The sequence below is a fragment of the Montipora capricornis genome, chromosome 4, assembly GCF_036669925.1.
Source record: "Montipora capricornis isolate CH-2021 chromosome 4, ASM3666992v2, whole genome shotgun sequence".
Lineage (NCBI taxonomy): Eukaryota > Metazoa > Cnidaria > Anthozoa > Scleractinia > Acroporidae > Montipora > Montipora capricornis.
In genome coordinates, this window is record NC_090886.1 from 9,678,330 (window position 1) to 9,697,053 (window position 18,724).

General features: G+C 40.5%; 1 protein-coding gene and 1 pseudogene across 1 annotated transcript in view; one reads left to right on the plus strand and one right to left on the minus strand.

Annotated features, from left to right (window-relative positions):
* The first annotated feature begins 552 nt into the window (after positions 1 to 552).
* Positions 553 to 18,724, plus strand: part of LOC138045500 (adhesion G protein-coupled receptor L4-like) — a 77,637-nt gene continuing 59,465 nt past the window's right edge. The window contains exons 1-2 of the mRNA XM_068892031.1: positions 553 to 580; positions 14,055 to 14,120. Coding sequence (XP_068748132.1) covers positions 14,069 to 14,120 — 52 coding nt within the window. The 5' untranslated portion in view covers positions 553 to 580; positions 14,055 to 14,068. The remainder of the gene's footprint in view (positions 581 to 14,054; positions 14,121 to 18,724) is intronic.
* Positions 16,612 to 17,472, minus strand: LOC138044689 (uncharacterized; annotated as a pseudogene).

The following is an 18,724-nucleotide window of genomic DNA, read 5'->3' on the forward strand; positions in this document are numbered from 1 at the left end:
ACGAAAAATGTGTTGATAGTCGTTGAGAATCGCCTCGGGACTTCCAGACACCCGTTTATACTTAAGATTTTAAATGTGTTGTCTCGTAAATAGCGACCGGCTACAGACCAAATCTTTCGCGAGTGAAATCAATGGAAGAATTACGAAGACGATAGCATTGCCACCCGCTCCAAGTAAACGACCAAAAGCGTACGGGACTAGTTCAAAGGTCAGACTTTTCTCAGCTCCGGTTGGAGAAGACACAAACAGATCTATGCAAGACAGATATTCTTCAATTATTTTCCTCTGATGGTCGCGTAATTTGGAATATCCGGTGGCCCTAGTAGCGTGTTTGAAAATCACGCTTCACTACGTGTGGCAAATTTTGATTGACAACTCTATCCCCTGGGGTCCACGAGGACTACTCTGATTAGCCTAGCTCAGCGACCCGTTTTTGGGTCGCTAAATTGGCGCCAATCAAGTATGAAAAGTCCTTCGTTCCGCGCGTTTCTAGACGAAGGACTGTTCGAAAGTCTAGACGTTGTCCTGAAGTCGAGGACGTGAGAAGTGAGAACGTGGGGTTTCACGTCGCGACGAAAACGTGAGTACTTAATCTTTTGTTTTGATCCCTTTTAGCTTACTTTTGTGCTATTTTGATGCCGAACCAAGGTAAAGTTGCATAATGATTATCTTTATGCTTAAAACAATGTTCTGGAAGTATTTTTCCACTAATGTCCTTTTAAACTGAAAATTGTTTTTCGCATGTCAAACTAGCCTTCAGCGAAGAGGTTGCTTCCATTCAACGTACCACTTGGTATAATTAGTTTTCTTTTCCCATTTTCTTCACGCACGCAATGAAATAGGAAGAGGTTTTCGCCTCCAAGAGCAAATATGTTGTTTGTTTCAATAAATTTTTCGCTGGAAAAGGATTCTGTGGTATTTTCTGCCTTTGTGAATTATAATATCATGTTGTGTATTGAATTTTCGAGCTTAAGGTTCAAATGTGATATGGGAGAAGTTTTTTAGTATTGCTCTGTAAGCAGGAAGGGTTCACAGGCCTGTTGGAAGCGTGCTTGAGTTTCAACAAAATGAGCCCCAAAATCAGTGAAAACTTGTGACGCAGATGAATAATAAAGTAGCTGCTATTTCCAAAATGATGGAATTACCTGGTGATAAATAACGTCGTACGCGTCTTGGAGAGTAAATTTTGACTTTGCATAAACAACAGTTGGGCGATTGTGATCTTTGTTTTGACTTCGCTCATTTCATTGTCAACCTTTATAACACTTGACAGAAAAAGAAACTTACAAAAACCCGGTATCTTGCCATCATTTGACACAGATGCTTCACTGTTTGGCGAGTAAACATGCCGCGGTAACTTAATCACGGCGCCCGCTGAATTCCGGCCATGTCACTTTCGATTTTGCAATTTACTTGAACGTAGCAAAAATCTCCCAAAATGTTTGTCGCTGATCGTAACTTTTTATATTCTATATTCACGGTTCAAAATTAATGTTGTTTTCATGTCGTAAATATTTTATTCTCGATCGACCGTCTGGGAAACTTCCTTCTGCTCTTTCTGAAAACTGTGTTTCAATAGTTATTTGCTTTTTCATCAATATTTGTTTTTCATAAAGCAAGCTAACAGAATCTGTACCTTGCTGAGTTCGCATTTGTTAGCGTTAATAGTATTTTCGGTCAGATGTTTCTGTTTTTTATGAAGAGTTTATTGTTTTGGTCTCCCATCCTAACACTAACCCCGCGAAACAGGGATTGACTTCAATGAAATTTAGTATTACAAAGCTTTCAGATGCTCAGAGGGCACACTTGTGGTGAAAAGAAGTTGTGAGAGAACTTGAAAATCATCAACATGTCTGTCCAGAAGCCAATGTTTCTCGCTTCTCTTTTATTTGTTATTCTTCAGAGACTGGAATGCTGTATTTCAATATCACACAATTCAGTGCCTTCTGATTTTCTGTAGCACGTACCACAGGCAAACCAGTGTATGCTTCACAGAAGCATCTAGTCTCAACGTATAACCGGTAGATTACTATAGCTTGAAATAACATTGATTTTATTCTGGCAATCCCTTGTTCTTGATATTCCGTTTAACATGGAAGCTTTTTTAATCGACTCAGATGAATTTTGAATTCGAACAGTAAGTACGTGTGTTTTTTGCAATGTTTACAAGAGCTGACAAACTTCGCGCTACCAAATTGTCTCGCCTGAGTTTTATTTCTTGTACATACCACAGGCGGCCCAGAGTCGGAAGGTAAACAATTATAAGGATTTGTATGGGAATCTTGATAACAGACTGAAAAAGATATTTACCCGCAAAAGTTCTCAATAAAAAAGCCGTACTTTATTGTCATGGTGAATTTCTTGCTTTTTGTGTGGTTTTTTGCCTGATTGAATGCGATTTAAGCGACTTCTCAAATTCCCGAGTCGCCACTCTTCCCTAAATAAAGGAAAGGCTGGAAACTCATTTCTAACTTACCTCAGATCTCACCGAAAAAATGCACACTTCTCCGGCATCAGTCACGCTCAAACTCCGGCGATGGCTACACGGATAAATTTACTTCCCCTTGACCAAGTTTCAAGGTCCAGCGAGTATCCATCGCTGAGAAACTGCGAAAAATATTCAAATTTTCAAACTCCTTCGAGGCTCGCTAACAACCAATTTTGACACGGCTGGTCAACGGTTCACTGAGCCTCCATACGGTGAGCGCAAACCTACGCAAGTGTACCCATAGTTGGGCAGAGCAAAACAAATCCCAGACTCGTCCCCAAATACCTGCCTGGGGTCATGTTCGAGTTTCTAAATCGGCGAACGATATTAAAAGTTCCACACTGAAACCTTAAACACAGCTCCCATCGCTTTGGTTGCCCCACCGCATGTTATAAATCCGCATTTTCATCGAACTCCGTAAGTACTGAAGCTGTTTGGATGGAGTTTGAAACGCAGACAAAGGTATTTACTAGTGTATGAAACACAATCCTGTTTTTCATCCGTCAACAATTCACATTATCATGACTGCAGAAGAAATTCATATGAAAAGGTCGCTGCACCTTTTCAGCCTTTTGGACACATTTTTCTGTTGAGAGGCCAGGGAAAATGCCATCGTTGAAATCATCTGTGCTTTGTTTTTGCGCTTCCAGTTGCGTTGAAATGTTCAAAATTATTTCTTACACCGGTGCATCAAGCGATATCGATCGAAAACCAACAATTATTACTCGGAATACCTGAAAGGTATCCGAGTTACAATCTCGCTTGTCTGTTTTTAGGACAGTAGAAATTTATACGAAAATTTGGTTTTATCAACCGTCACGCTGTTTGCTCCACACTGATTGGATGTTGCTAAACAGTGCATCCAATCAGTGTGGAGCAAACAGCGTGACGGTTGCTCCTTGGCACACGAAATCCCGGCCGCGGACGCTGGTCGCTTCGAAAGCTGCATTTCTCGAAAATTATTTGGCGGTTAGCGCTTGGATTTCCAATGGATCTTCGATTGAATGGCATGAGAAGAAGCGTCAACCTTTCAGTTTATCTGGTGTTCGATTTGAAAGTCGGGCGATTCTAATTTCTGAATGAAAATCGGCTTGACGCTGGAGCGGTCGAAAATGAGCTTTCCACCCTTGTCTCCTTCTAAGGACGTGTAGTAACAGTCAACGGAAAACTCACCAAATCGCCCAAATTCACCATTTGCAGCCACAGAAATGACAATACACAACAACTGAGGTTATTTTGAGCTTTAACATAGTCATTTCTCGATGTAAGTTTACTATATTAGGACTCTTCAATATTTCCCATACATTTCTTTATATTTCGAACATACAAACAGACACACTGTTTGTGTGGGCTCCCTATGACGATACTAAATCAAAATAGCTGGCAAAACTCCTGTATTTGAGCGGCCGATCAAAAGTTTCGAATGAAAAACGCAGTGAGCTGAGATTCTGTTCTATGCTTAGCATGATATATTTGTATCTATTTTGACCTCTGGGTGAACTATTTGCACAAGCGAGAGGTTGAGTGGCCATGTAATTGAAAATCTAAACATGTATGTATATGAGATACAAAAACAGACTTGCGAATTATCGCAAATCACAATGCTGACAAGCACAAAAGCAGAAGAAATGGTTAAGTAAATATGAAGTTTGTTACTATCTGAATGTTTTTGGGTTAGAGTAAAAGGATATTTGTCACGCAAATTATGTAATTTCATGACACTCAAAATTCCCAAAAAGCCTTTGTTTCTTGTAAACAATCGTCGCACTAGCAAGTCGTAGCAATAAATTGGATTAACCACGAAGTTATAGATATATTGTTGGCTTTCCAAATAAATTTCATCTTACACTACAATGACAAAATCATTTGTCAGAAATAAAATTCCTGTTTCCTCGCATGCACGTATCCAAATTTGTTATCTCATTTTCACCACGATTCCCGCTAAATTTTTCTTCTTTCAAATACATTGTATTAGCAAAAATATTATTTCTCGTCAAGCGTTGCATCTTTTATGTTTAAATAACCGCTAAAAATAAAGATTTTTTAACGCTCTATCCGTAGTTTTTTTTTCATAATTTAATATTTGCACAACAGTCAAATCACAAAAACAGCAACGCACGCAACAAGTTTACTCGCATTTACCTCTTCGTCAAATTCTAATGCTTAACACAGGAATTTTTAGTTATTGCGAAAAATCTTTATTAGCAATCATCCTTTCAAATTTCAGAGAAATCGACCGGTCCGCGAATATTTTACGAGTTTTTTTCAATGGGATGTCAAAATTAAAGGCCAAGTGGATGTTAAGTTCGGGCGATCAAGTTGCGCGTGTGACCCGTTATAAATACTTTTTCACAAAATTTTCCCGAATCGTCAAGTATCACCATAGGCAGCATAAGCTCGCGTCACTACAGACCAGACAGCCGTTGAGAATTTAAACGCGTTATAAGACTTTGTATGGGAAATAAAATACCGTCGATTATGAAGCCTAAAAAATGCTCAATTTAACGTTCATTCAATAAAATGAATAAAAATGACTCACCTCTGGCTCACGTAATGGTCGCCTTTGATAACACATTTTGTTGCTGGAAGAAAACCCCGCAGAATATTCAAATTTTGCTGTTTGTTTTGTATGGTGATGTCCCGTCGCGTCGCCTCGCCTCGCTTTGTCATTGGTCGCTCATAACCATGGAGCTGTTCGAGAAGCCACTGTGGGGATGGGGTAAGTGTTGTACATGAAATGACTGTACCTCATCGGGTGAAGTTAATTTGACCTCGGACCCAAGCTCCGTGTCCTGTTCGGTTATCAGGATCTGTTAAATTCATCGGCTATCGTGCAATCGAAGCAGAAAATGCTCATTTCCAGCCAAGTACGTGGGGATTTTTGACGACGAATCATTCACGGAGGTTCGCAAATGATGTGGCTTTAGCTTTGCGTGAAAAAATCGCGGCTGGGATGGATTTTCGAGTCGCAAACCGCCTCTGAGCTGGCAACGGGCGAAATCTTAGTCTGCAGCCTTGACTTCGTCTTTAATAGAACATTGAAAACACGGACTTCCCGAAACGGTAAAATAAGCTCCAAAAAGCACAAGAATACACCAGAGGTACGTCATTTTTATTGATTTTATTGAATGAACGTTAAATTGAGCATTTTTTAGGCTTCATAATCGACGGTATTTTATTTCCCTTACAAAGTCTTATAACGCGTTTAAATTCTCAACGGCTGTCTGTAGTGACGCGAGCTTGGACTGCCTATGGTATCATCACAGAAGACAAGAACATCATTTTAAAAGCTTATTCTACGCAAAAAGTAGGTTCTGGAGATAATTTTGAGAGTGGAAATCAAGTTTACGCCGCATGGTATATTTATATTTAATTGAGTTAACACAACAAGACGCTTACCTTATTTTGACACGAAAATGCTTTACTATTGCCATAAAAACTATCCAGTTAAGCTCGCATATTACACAACATGATGAATGCATAAATGCCACCTTTTCCAGCGAAATGTTTTTTGAAAAAAAAAACATATTTGCTATAAGAGGCAAATTAGACCCGCCGTATTTCATTACGTGCGTGAAGACAAGAAACTCAATCGTGTCAAATTACACGCCGTGTCAAAAGCGCAACTAAATAAATTTCTCACCAGTGCTCAGCATCAAACCCTTTACTGAAAAACCCTTTACTTGAATAATCAAGCAAAAAGGGGCAACAAGCTTTCTTTCAAATAATTTTTGACTAACCAGAATTAGTGAAATTTCCAATTGATACCAGAAGACTGTGCATAATTGAGTACAAACAGCAGATCCAAGTCTCTGTCTTTGTTAAACCCATAAGTTACTAGAGAATTTTCCATTTGATTTCAGTGTTGTACAAAACACCACACTTGTACAATATTAGAACTACAGCTCACTTTGATTACGGCTCGACGGGCGACAGATTGTTGTCGAAGTCCATTACTCGTCCCTTTTAAGATTCCAGATTTTTTTTCAACTCGTATCTTGTTCAGTATCCAATTGACTTTTCATTATTGAGCTCCATAGGGGTATATTTTGTTTAAAGATCCACTAAAACGCCATCGCGTTACATGACTTTCGACGCCACTGCCGGTTAAGTTAATTATTCTACTGTGTCCACCAGAGAAATCTACGCATTTCCCACTACTGTTTCGATCCTAAGAAAATAAGCGCAGAAGGCTCTATGCACAAAGACACCACTTAGCAGGGGAGTGACAGGCAAGACTTTTACTGGCACGGAAAAAACAAAAAAACGAAAAAAAAAAAAAAACAAACAAACAAACAAATGAAACGCAGATTCCGACTGGGTTTGCCATACTGGCAACCCAGTAAAAAGCCACACAGTCAATAATGACGTCGTCATCTGGAGCAGCCTCAGCCATTCCGAGAAAAGACCAGAAAACGTGAGAAGACCTCTAAGACCTCAAATTACAGGTTTTCAGATCGAACAGTCGGGTCAGGTAACTCAACGGAAACGGCTCATTGTCATTGGATGCAAAAACAATCGCATTGTAGATTAACTGTCCAGAAATTGTGTAATCATTTACCATTATGGCAAAACCTTAATCGACCTTTCTAGACTTTATAGATTTATAGCTTACTTCTTGACCTTTATAGCTTACTGAACGTGACTGTGTTTTGTCAGAAGATCTCTGATTGTAAAACCCCTGTCCGCCATGACTTGGTCTTCCTCTTCCAGAAGGTCTATCAGGCCACTTTCTTGAGTAACTCGCCGATCGCTTGTGCTCCCAGACCATAATTTGGAGATAAAAGAAAAAGTTCCACATGGTGTAATTCCTACTAGTAACTTAACAGTGTTGTGATGTTCGTAATCACTCCAAGTGGCCTTTTGGGCACTTGGAGAGGAAGGCTTCTCAATAAAGAACACGGTGAAAACGATTTAGGCATGTGAGTCTTAATTTCCTGTTTTGATGGCCAGCGAATTAGTGAACCGTTAAAAGTCAGAGCTAAAAAGCGAACCCATGTCATAGAGATCCGACTAACTGTACTGACAGAACCTGCGAACATGTCGGCAAGGTGCCTTTCCATTAGACCTACTTTCAGCCGCAAGAGAACAAGAATAAACTCCTCTTTCAATCCAACGTAGCGTTTTCGCCCTGGTTTTTCCTTCTCAGGATCATTCTGGTAGTAGGATTTTTGACGCTTGTTCTTGTCCCAATACTTCATTTTTCCTGCATACGGAAGGAGGGCATTGACGAGAAGCATGAAACACGATAGTGACGGAATGCCTGTATAAAATTTTACAGATTCATCGCTTTTCAACACGTCTTGAACCAATTGCTCTCTTCTTCTTTGAGCATTAGCGCCAACTTTAACTTCTTGGCTGGAGGTTGGGATTGAAGTCGAAGACTGCCTTTTTATTCCCCTTTCCATTTTGGCGAGGTCTTCCATTGTAAGTTCAGTCTGGCATAGCACGTTTCTCTGTCGCTCGTCCACGTTTTCGATTCGGTCAGTGTAATCGTGGTCACCGATCACACCGATGGTCCCTGCTGATGAATGCACTGTACCAATTTTACCTTCCTGCGCGTCTACCCTTTGCCTTTTCACCGGTAGCTCTGTTGAATTATCTGCCAAGTGTTGTGCTCGACGATCCCGCTTGTTTTTCCTCTCTTGACGAGGATCACTCTTTGCTGCGGGCTGTTTCGGATCAAATATTGTCGGTACACCACAAGAAATGACTTCAATCTTTCCGGAAAGCGTCCTTTTAAGGTCTTCTCTACTGAAATGTTGCGAACATCTCCGAGGATCTGCAAGTGTCTTAAACTTTTCGTCCGCTCTTCGACAAAATGTTTCCCACTTTTTGCGTAGTTTCTGATCGGAAGGAAAGCGAAAGTACGAGAGATCTGGCCTGTTATGGCTTCCATTTTTACACACTGCAACTGCACAGTATTTAACCATCGTTTGACTACTATTAAGGCTCAAAACGAAAACATTATTTCCTATCTTTCCTCGCTGTAAGTTTTAATTTAACTTCTCTCGCGCTATTCCCCCAAGCCTCGCTTTCGTGTCTTTATTTGCTACCAGTCTTACGCGCCTAAATATATCGGAAATGGGCTATTAGCAAAGAAATGCGACATCGTCTACGCACCCGAATCTGATCACTCCGCTGTGTCACTTGTTCTACAGTCCAATCGCCTAAACCAAAAAAGAGGACCGGGCTTCTGGAAATTTAATACAGCCTTACTTAAAGATGAAACATACGTAACAGCACTTAAGATAAACATTCCAATCTTTAAGGAGAAATATAACGAGGTTCATGATTTAGGTTTAAAATGGGACCTCATAAAAATGGAGATAAGAGGTTTCACGATCAAGTACTCTAAACGAAAAGCGAAAAAAAATCGAGATGAAGAAAAATTACTGCACAAAAAAGTAAATGACCTTCAAACCAGAGCAGAAAATAACCCGCACAACAGAAACATCTTACTAGAACTTCAACGTGCCAGATCACAGGTTAAAAAAACCATGTTGACCAAAACGAAAGGTGCAATTCTGAGAAGCAAAGTGAGATGGCATGAAGAAGGAGAACGCAATACAAAGTATTTCTACAGCTTAGAAAAACGACATCATGATAGTAAAACAGTCTCAAAACTCAAAATTGGGGAAAATTGTTACACGGAAGATCAAATGAATTCGAAATCTTAGAAGAAGAAAAAAAGTTTTATGAGTCGTTATACCGCTCCACCAATATTAATCCCGAAAAGTTCAAAAATTCGCCTTTTTTTATCTCAGAAAATGTAACCGCTCTAAGTGAAGAAGAGAAGAGCTCTTGTGAGGGTTTGGTAAATGAAGAAGAATGCACAAACTTCGACAATAACAAAACCCCGGGCACCGACGGTCTGCCAGCTGAATTCTACCGGTTCTTCTGGCCTGACATCTGTCATAACCTGCTAGCCAGCTACAACTTTGCTTCTCAGCATGGCATGCTTTCTATAAGCCAAAGACGAGGAATAATCACCCTTATCCCCAAAAATCCAAAGATAAAACTATTTTGGAAAATCTAAGGCCCATCTCACTTCTGAACGTCGACTACAAGATTCTCACTAAAGTTATTGCCAAGAGAATAGAAAAAGTCTTGCCAACATTAATAAACCCCGATCAAACGGGTTATGTTAAAGGCCGCTACATTGGTGAAAACGTAAGGCTAATCTACGACTTAATACATTACACAGATAAGCCAAATCAAAAAGGTATTGCCATTTTCTTGGACTTCAAAAAGGCGTTTGATTCCATTGAATGGAACTATCTCTTACAAACACTTCAGTTCTTCAACTTCGGCCACGACATTCAAAATTGGATAAAAATTTTCTATAATAATGTTACTAGCTGTGTTCTCAATAACGGTCATGCCTCAACTTTTTTTTCCCTACAGCGGGGAGTCAGACAAGGTTGCCCGTTGTCTGGCGTCCTCTTCGTTCTCGGTATAGAACTCCTCTCTAGATCTATAAAAAATGATCCCACTATCAAAGGTATCCAAGTCAACAAGCAAGAGCTTAAAATAAGTCAATATGCCGACGACACAACAGTATTTGTCCGTGACCTCGACTCCGTTACGAGTCTATTGAAGGTGTTAAACGATTTCAAAGAGCACTCTGGCCTAGAAATAAACACAACTAAAACCGAAGCAATGTGGTTAGGCGAATGGAAAGACAGAACAGATGAACCTTTTGGTTTTAAGTGGCCAAAAGAACCTGTCAGTGCTCTTGGTGTCTTTTTTTCTTACAACCAAGAAAGTGCTAACAGACTGAACTTCGGTAAAAAAATACTTAACCTCCAAAAAACGCTGAACACTTGGCAACGGAGAAATCTAACTCTTTATGGAAAGATAAACATCGTTAAAACACTTGGGATGCCTAAATTAATTTACTCAGCCTCCGTGCTCCCTGTACCAGATCACTATATTCAAGAAATAAATAAGCTAATTTTCAACTTTATTTGGTCAGGGAAACCCCCTAAAATCAAAAGAAACACCATAATTGGAAAGAAAAAAGATGGCGGTTTGAAAATGTGCGATTTTAAGATCATGGAAAAAGCGCTGAAAATAGCTTGGATCGACAGAATTCAAGACGAGTCACAAGCTTCCTGGAAAATTATTCCTAACCAGTTCTTTCACAAAAATGGTGGTCTTGCCTTCCTAACAAAATGCAACTTCGCAACAAGTACACTAGACCTTGATGATAAACTTCCCATATTTTATAAAAAGGTGTTAGATTATTGGTGCGAGTTCAAAATCTCAACGGGCAGCGATTCCAAATCAAATCCTAAAAACGAAATAGTGTGGAATAATAGGAAAATTCTTGTAGGAAAAAGCCTGTTTTTTACCAAACTTGGTATGACGCTGGCATTACCAAGATAAGCGACATATTAAACCAAAATCAGGATTTTTTGAAGTGGCATGAATTTGCCACAAAATTTAATTTGAATGTTCCCTTCACCACATACTATGGCCTAGTTAACGCAATCCCAAAAAAATGGAAAGCTAATCTTAGAAACCCTATTCCAAACGTCACTCACGACACCACTGTAAACAGTCTAAAAACCAGTTCTATTTACTCCTCTCTTTTAAACACCGTCTTCGTTCCTCCCACTGCCGAAACGAAAATTCTACGCCACCGTTTTACAGAAAGTACCATCCAGAACGTTTTTATGCCATTTAAAGTCACAAATGAAGTTAAAATAATAATGTTTTAATATAAAGTGATTCATAACGTGCTTCCAACCCGCGCTACACTCTACCGAGACCGCATTTCAGAAAGCCCCTTATGCAACTTATGCAATACGGAAGAAGAAAAAAAAATTGCATTGTAAATAAGCTAATCAGTGTGATTGCATTGTAATTTATGTATTGTAAGTAGTGTATGCATGTAAGTAAGGTATTAGTACTGTATGAAGTGTAAGTGATAAATTAAAAAAAAAAAAAGCCACACAGTCAATAATGACGTCGTCATCTGGAGCAGCCTCAACCATTCCGAGAAAAGACCAGAAAACGTGAGAAGACCTCGAAGACCTCAAATTACAGGTTTTCAGATCGAACAGTCGGGTCAGGTAACTCAACGGAAACGGCTCATTGTCATTGGATGCAAAAACAATCACATTGTAGATTGACTGTCAGAAATTGTGTAATCATCTCACTGCAAAACCTTAATCGACCTTTCTAGACTTTATAGATTAAATATTTTATAGCTTACTTCTTGACCTTTATAGCTTACTGAACGTTACTGTGTGTTTTGTTTTGCATAGTGTATTGACCTGTATGAGGTCTATGAGAGAGAAGAGGGCAAATGAATCGAACGGTACCGCAATACCGGGAAGGACCTTCTTTTACCGAATACCGTCAGCCAAAATGATGAAACACCGCACACCGCCGGGCTAGATGATACCGCGATACCGCAAGTAAAAATTTAAATTACCGAAATACCGCATGAAAAAAAGCTCAATACCGTATACCCCAATGACCCCTCATTAATGGTTCCGGAAACTTTTGAAACCAGTAACGTTACCCTGTCTAGGCTAGTACCTTCAAGAGCTCCAGTATCTTTGGACATTGCTATAACAATTAACTAGTTTCGGGAGTGGTATCGGAAATTTCTTAAACCATCCGTCATTGAAAATGGTGTCAAAAAATTTCCTTTACTTTAAGAGCGGCCCAATGTAGCAGTTTCAAGAATTTCTTAAACCAGCAGTGGCTAATTGCTTCTCTTTTCTAGCAATGGTGAAGACTGAATGGTTACAAAAATTTCTGAGGCCAGCCCTCAAAATGTTTTCCAAAATTATCTTTTTGAGCTACTGACAAATGGAGATGATATGGTCTACGACTAAACTCCATCCGACGAGTGTAAATGAACTCTGGATACTTGAATAAAAAGTGAACGAGATGAATTTTCCCAGCCGAAAGAACATTTTTGCCGGCCAGATAATCCACTTTCCTCGAATTATCAGCCGCAAATTCAAATTCCGTCAAGGATTTCCCATTTTAGCCGATTTTTGTTAACTTGGGAATATCCTCCAAGGTTTTGGAACGTGTTTAATTTCTTCGTTGTTGTTCAGGCAGATTATGTACAAAAAATAAGTCCTTGCCGCACATGATTTTTCTTTCCTCCTCATCAATCATAGTTTGTTTTGTGGCGTTGCCACCTTTCGTCAACAGGAACGTTGCTGAGTAACCGAGAAAGTTGTGTGGAGAAATTTGTGCAATGACAAAGTATTTGCGTGCTGTCCAACACTTGAAAAATAACCAATATATTGATATAATGGGGTTGGTTTCTGAAGGAAATTTTGTGCTGTTTTGGGGTTAACGAGCGCTTCTCATTCCTGGACCATTTCACCAATAGCGTTGCCTACCAAGCGGCACATTAAAGTGAACAGCGTTTTCAACCGGGGAAGGGAAAGGGAGAACCGGCGGTAGAACGAGGAGTTCGCGTGAAGAAGAAGGGAAGGGAAGGCCTCCAATGACGCTATTGTCGAAGGCCACTAACGCTCGAGAAACGACAGCTTTCTATCCTCCTTGCAATGGCCAATTTACTTTTTTCGGATCAGTTGATGCCATCAAAAAATTCCAATTTCGTTGAAAGCTATTGTTCATGACTCAGTCAGACAAAACACCAAACCATGCGTTTTTAAACGCCCCTCTTTCGCCCCGTCTTCGTAAATTTATTCGTTTCGTGGGTGATACAGAATGATCTTCAAACATCAAGTCATTATTTTACAAAAACAATTTGATATCAGGCAGGTATCTATGAAACGCCAAGGGTGACAAAAGTGTTCAATTGTACCACTGAATATGTTCTGTAATGTGTTTTAAATGGATTGGAAATTAAATTACACAAATATGGTTCATAGTGATTAAAACATACGCTTCTTGAAACTCGATATATATGTCGTTGCAGCATCAAATATATAGGTTGAAATTATCGATTTCTTCGATCTTCGGAAAATCTTCGTAACACGCGGCCGCGTGCTTGACGTGGGACAGGTAGAGGAAGGCGCACTCGCCATTGTGGAATTGATCATGTCACTGCTTATCTCGGAGACTTTCTCCACGGGATTCTGGCTATTATTTCACAGGGGACCCAGACAAACTGTGTGACCGTTAATATCTACATCTTTCACAATTGGTTTCTTATCGGCATATACACAACCCTGCATTTGGCAGGGCCTTGTAAAGGCTCGCAGATGCTCTTTATTTACTAAATTATCTTGTTAGTCGAAAGTGTTGTGCAACAAATCCCCTTGATTTGGATACACAGAGCGACTTCTGCTCTCTCATTACAGTGTTGCGATCACTCTAAGAGACATAAATTATACACGTAATATTTCTGCCAATGCTTCAAGAGAGGATCAGCGAGAAGCATTCTGCTATCGACTAGGAACTAAGTGCTCGTGGGTGGCCGAGGTTTTTAATCACCGACGATCCAATTGATGCCTTAGGACGGCAAATGACGATCGGCTGGTTGTTCTTTGTCAAATCAACGCCGGACCAAAGTAGAAAGAAATCTTCATTTCTCAAGTGTTTTCTTAATTGAATATTTCAGGTATTTTATCACGAATGGAGTTGACCATTCTGTTAATCGTTCTTTCATTTGCTTCAGTTGTAAAAGGTAAGTTTTTTTCGTGTTTTACTGATACATACCTCTTACTAACTGAGTTCGAAATCCGTACTGTAAGTTACGGACCGAATGTTTTTCCGTTGATTTCGCGCTTAGGCCGTAAATTAACGGGATTAAGCGAGGATCAGTTCAAAGTACCGTACAGACCGAGAAAACGAGTTTAGTAAGACATTTACGATATCTCTGAGGTAATAAGGCGGGCGGAAAAGAAACCTAGTTCAACGGAACGTTCAACTGCCAGAAATGATTGGCATGCGTAAAAATTTGAAAAACTATGTCAGACGGTGTAATTCTCATAGACCCTTTCGGAAAAACGGTGCATGCTGGGTAATCAGGATAAAGTGCATGATGAGCTTACAGACTTCGGTGTGAGAGTGTCCGATCAAAGTTTTATAGTGATGGTTTGTGAAGGAAAATTTACCGTTTCTCATAAAGTTTTCTCGATCAATCAAGGTGAGTGTTTGATTGCATGCTTGTTGCGTTCGACAGAACGCATACTATTTTCGCCGTTTTTCGAGATTTCTCCTGTTGTTTTTTGATGACGCTGCTTTCGATGCCAGTTGATTTTGAGGTTTTTTACGGATTGGCTGGCTGGCATTTCGCGTCGATTTCGTGCGGTAAATCGGTAGCCGTAGTGATCACCGGCATCCCGTCATGCGAAAAGCACTGGTTCTATCTCTGATCGCGTATTATATTTTTCATTGCTGCTTTAACTTTTTTAGTTTCGCCAAGGTGAACGAATTTTTGTCGATTTGTTCAAAGTATCTCCCGCCAATATGATTGATACTACGTAACAGAACATCAGGTAGCTGTGTGCTTGTGTGTTTTCTAGGAAAACAGACGGAATTCGCACCGCCAACCTTTTTTTTTTTTTTTTTTTTTTTTGATCGATAACTTTTTATTATGATTCACACTACTTACAACACTGGTACATCTACTTACACAACCTACAAAAATTACACAATTAACAACTACTAAAATCCATTATACTACCATCAAAACTATTTAACAATTGAATTGCGAACGCACTACTTACAATACAATGCACTTACAATTACAGGTGCTACTTACAATAATACAATTGCAATACTTTACAAAAACAATCGCACCGCCAACATGGTATGATAAGGCAGAGTTGCGATCCGCAGGCTTAGTTTTTTCGCAGGATCGCGTAAAGAACTGTGACACCCGACCGATATTTTCCCTTAGGTCATCACAGTTGATATGATGAAATGCCAACCATTTCATGTTGCTCAGCTATGGATTTCTAAAACACGAGTTTCTTGCCAAATACACAAATCAAAATTAAATACACAAACATTGCATGTAGCTGGGTTGCCTTCGGGTCGAAATTCATTCGCGTTCATACGATTCTTATAAGATGATGAATTGTGAGGATTCCGTTAAATGACTATTCCGATTGAAAAAAGGGACACATTACGATGCAGATGGCGTCTACGAAAGGAAATTGTTTCTCGGACTTTCAGCTAAGATCAAGTGTCATTGTCACTTTAAAAGAGCATTGTAATGTTTACTTCTTGGGGGAAAAAAAAATCGGGATGATCGTCACGTAGTCACGCAACGTTCTCATTTGCTCGTGTTGATGTCATGTTGTTGTCTGTCTTTACTACAAACGGTTTCTAGTAAAGCCAGAGTCGCACGGGAACTTGCTAGTTAATTCTATTCGGACGTCAAGGGATCGAATCCAATATCACAAAAAAAAACACAACAACCTTGAATACAATTTTGCGAAAACAAGCATATGAGAACGTTGTGTGACGACTATCGTGGGACTGTGGCTATGTTCTGTTTCGTTTTAATTGTATTGCGGAGGTTTTTAAGAAGTAAACATTAAAATATGGTTTTAAAGTGTGGAGCTCAGCGAGTCTTCGGTGTCTCTACGAGTTAGCGTATATTCCCCACAAAAACTTCAATTTCAGTCTGAAATTCTCTTAATTTCGAAAAACAAACAAAGATGTCCCTTTCGTATCTTCCGTATGTTCCCAATTTTTTTGACTAATTTCTCCCTGATCTAAATCCCGCCTGCTCTTTCCTCAGTCTGTGGTCCACACCGTCTAGTATTCTGCTAATAAGAATCTTTCCCATCACCTTGCTAGAAATAGGTAGCAGTGTCACTCCTCTCCAGTTTCCACATTTCTGTAGATTCCCTTTCTTCGATATCTTAGATATCAGGCCCTGTTTTCACTGCTTGGGCACTTTATCTTCCCGCCAAATCAGGTCAAAGAGGTGCCCGAGTTCCGCACAGGTGCTTTCTGTATCAACCTTCAACTGTTCCGCTGTTATCTGGTCGATTTCTGGTGCCTTCCCATTCTTGAGAGTCTGCACCACCCTTCTCTGTGGGTGGTTCCGTGTCGATATCCAGCTCACCCTCCCCCACTTCTTCATCTGTCGGTGGGTTTGGTGGTGCCTCCCTGTTCAAGACTCCCTCAAAGTGCTCCTTCCATCTTGCCTGCCTTTCTTCCTAACTCTTGAGAAGTCTTCCCTCCTTGTTGGTACCCGCTACTGTCTTCCTCGGCCCGCTACCTCTCAGCTGTCTGGTGATGTCGTACAACTCCTTAGCTCTCCCGTTCTCTGCTGCTGTCAGTGCTACTTGGGCCTTCTCTGTCATCCACTTCCCCTTATCCTCTCTCACGCTTCTCTTCACCTGCTTATCCTTCTGCCTGTGCTGCTCCCTGATCTTGTTCCGTATCCTCTCTGACTTAGTACTGTCCAACTTTGTCTTTGTTTCCTTCCTTTCGTCTATCACCTTCCACGTTTGCTGACTGATCCAGGGTTTGCTCTTTCCCTTTTGGAACCCAAGGACCGCCTCCGCTGACTCCACGTATGCCTTCCTCAGTGCCTCCCACAACTCCTCTACCTCTTCTCTCTCCTCTCCTCTGTTCTCCTCTAACCTCCGCTCCACTGCCTCACAGTACATCCGTTTTGTGTCTCTATCCTTCAGCTTGTCCGTGTTGCACCTAGGCTTAAACTTTTTTCATGTTGGCATACTTGTTGAGTTTCAGCCCGAATCTCAGTCCTGACGAGGTAGTGATCGCTGTTGACATCGGCCCCCTTCTGCACTCTAGTGTCGAGGACTGCAGATTTCAACCACCTACTGATCAAAAGATGGTCAATCTGATTCTTCACTCTCCCGTTTGCCTAGACCCATGTTGCCTTGTGAGCATCTTTGTGTTGAAACAATGTTCCTGTGATGACCAGGCCATTTGCCACAGAAAAATCACAGCCTCTCTCCGTTGTCATTCTTGTCTCCCATCCCATGTCTCCCTATACAACTCTCGTATCCCTCGTTGTCTCCTCCCACCTTAGCGTTAAAGTCGCCCATCACTACCACAATATCGTTTCTTTTGCATCCGTCTATCGTCTGCTGCAGTTCTTCATAGAAGTGGTCTTTTTCTTCTTCCTCTCTCTCGTTGTGTGGCGCGTAGACCTGTACCACTAACAGCCTCCTGATGCGGGAGTGAAATCTAGCTGTAATGATCCATTCGCTCACCGGGGTCCACTCCATGAGGGCTCTCTCTGCTCGCTTGCTCATCATAATGGCCACACCACCTTCTTGCACCTTTTCATCACCAGCATACAGAGATTACTACTAGTTTACTAGTATGAATTGTGTAGAAGCTGTTCAAGTCCGTGAAATGGAGAAAAGTTATCATGAATATGCCGAAGTGCGGGCACTCACGCCATTGACGCTTCGTTGTTTGAGTCAAAATATTTCTTCTAGAGTCAATTTTATCACTTTTCGAGTTATCTTTTCTTCTTTCAGATGGAAGATATGGCTTTCGAAGATTTCTGGAGTGGAGCGTTGGTCAACTTTAGGATGAGAAGAGGAAAGTCGACAGCAGCAAACAAGAAAGATCTTGCTGCACGCGTTATTGTTGCTTTCGAGTCAAACGAGCTGATAGTTAATTTTCGATCGGCTAGAAAAAGAGTATAACAGACTTCTGAGTACTGAAAATCCACGAAATCTAGATGAAAGTGTTTGGTACAGCGATCAGTCCGCTCTTCACTATGTTCTCTGAAACAAAGGCTTCTGACACCGATTGTGTCGTCAAACATAAGGCACGCAAGGCCTACTCTTATTTTAAGAGATTGCATGTGGACCAAGTTCTGTCTTACTTGCCGAAGGATTCGGATGATCTTGTTGTGGTGAAGTGATCTGTTACGCTATCATTGAGAATGAACGAAATACCAAGGGAGTTGTGGGTTTTAATTTCAAAATTCCACAGGCAATTGCTTGACTGCTCGGTCTTTCTTGTTTCCTGTTGTCGACTTTTCTCTTCTCATCCTGAAATAAAACTAAAGTTGACCAACGCTTCAATCCAGAAAATGTTCGAAAGCCATATCTTCCATGAGAGAAAAAAGATAACTCGAAAAACAATAAAATCGACTCCTGGAGAAATGACAACGAAGCGTCAATTGCGTGACTGCCCGCACTTCGGGATGTTAACGACAAATTTTCTCACGGACTCGAACAGCTTCTACACAACTCGTACTGATAAATAAGCATAGAATCAAACACTCGACTTGATTTGATCGAGAAAACGTCATGAGAAACGGTAATTTTTTGTTCACAA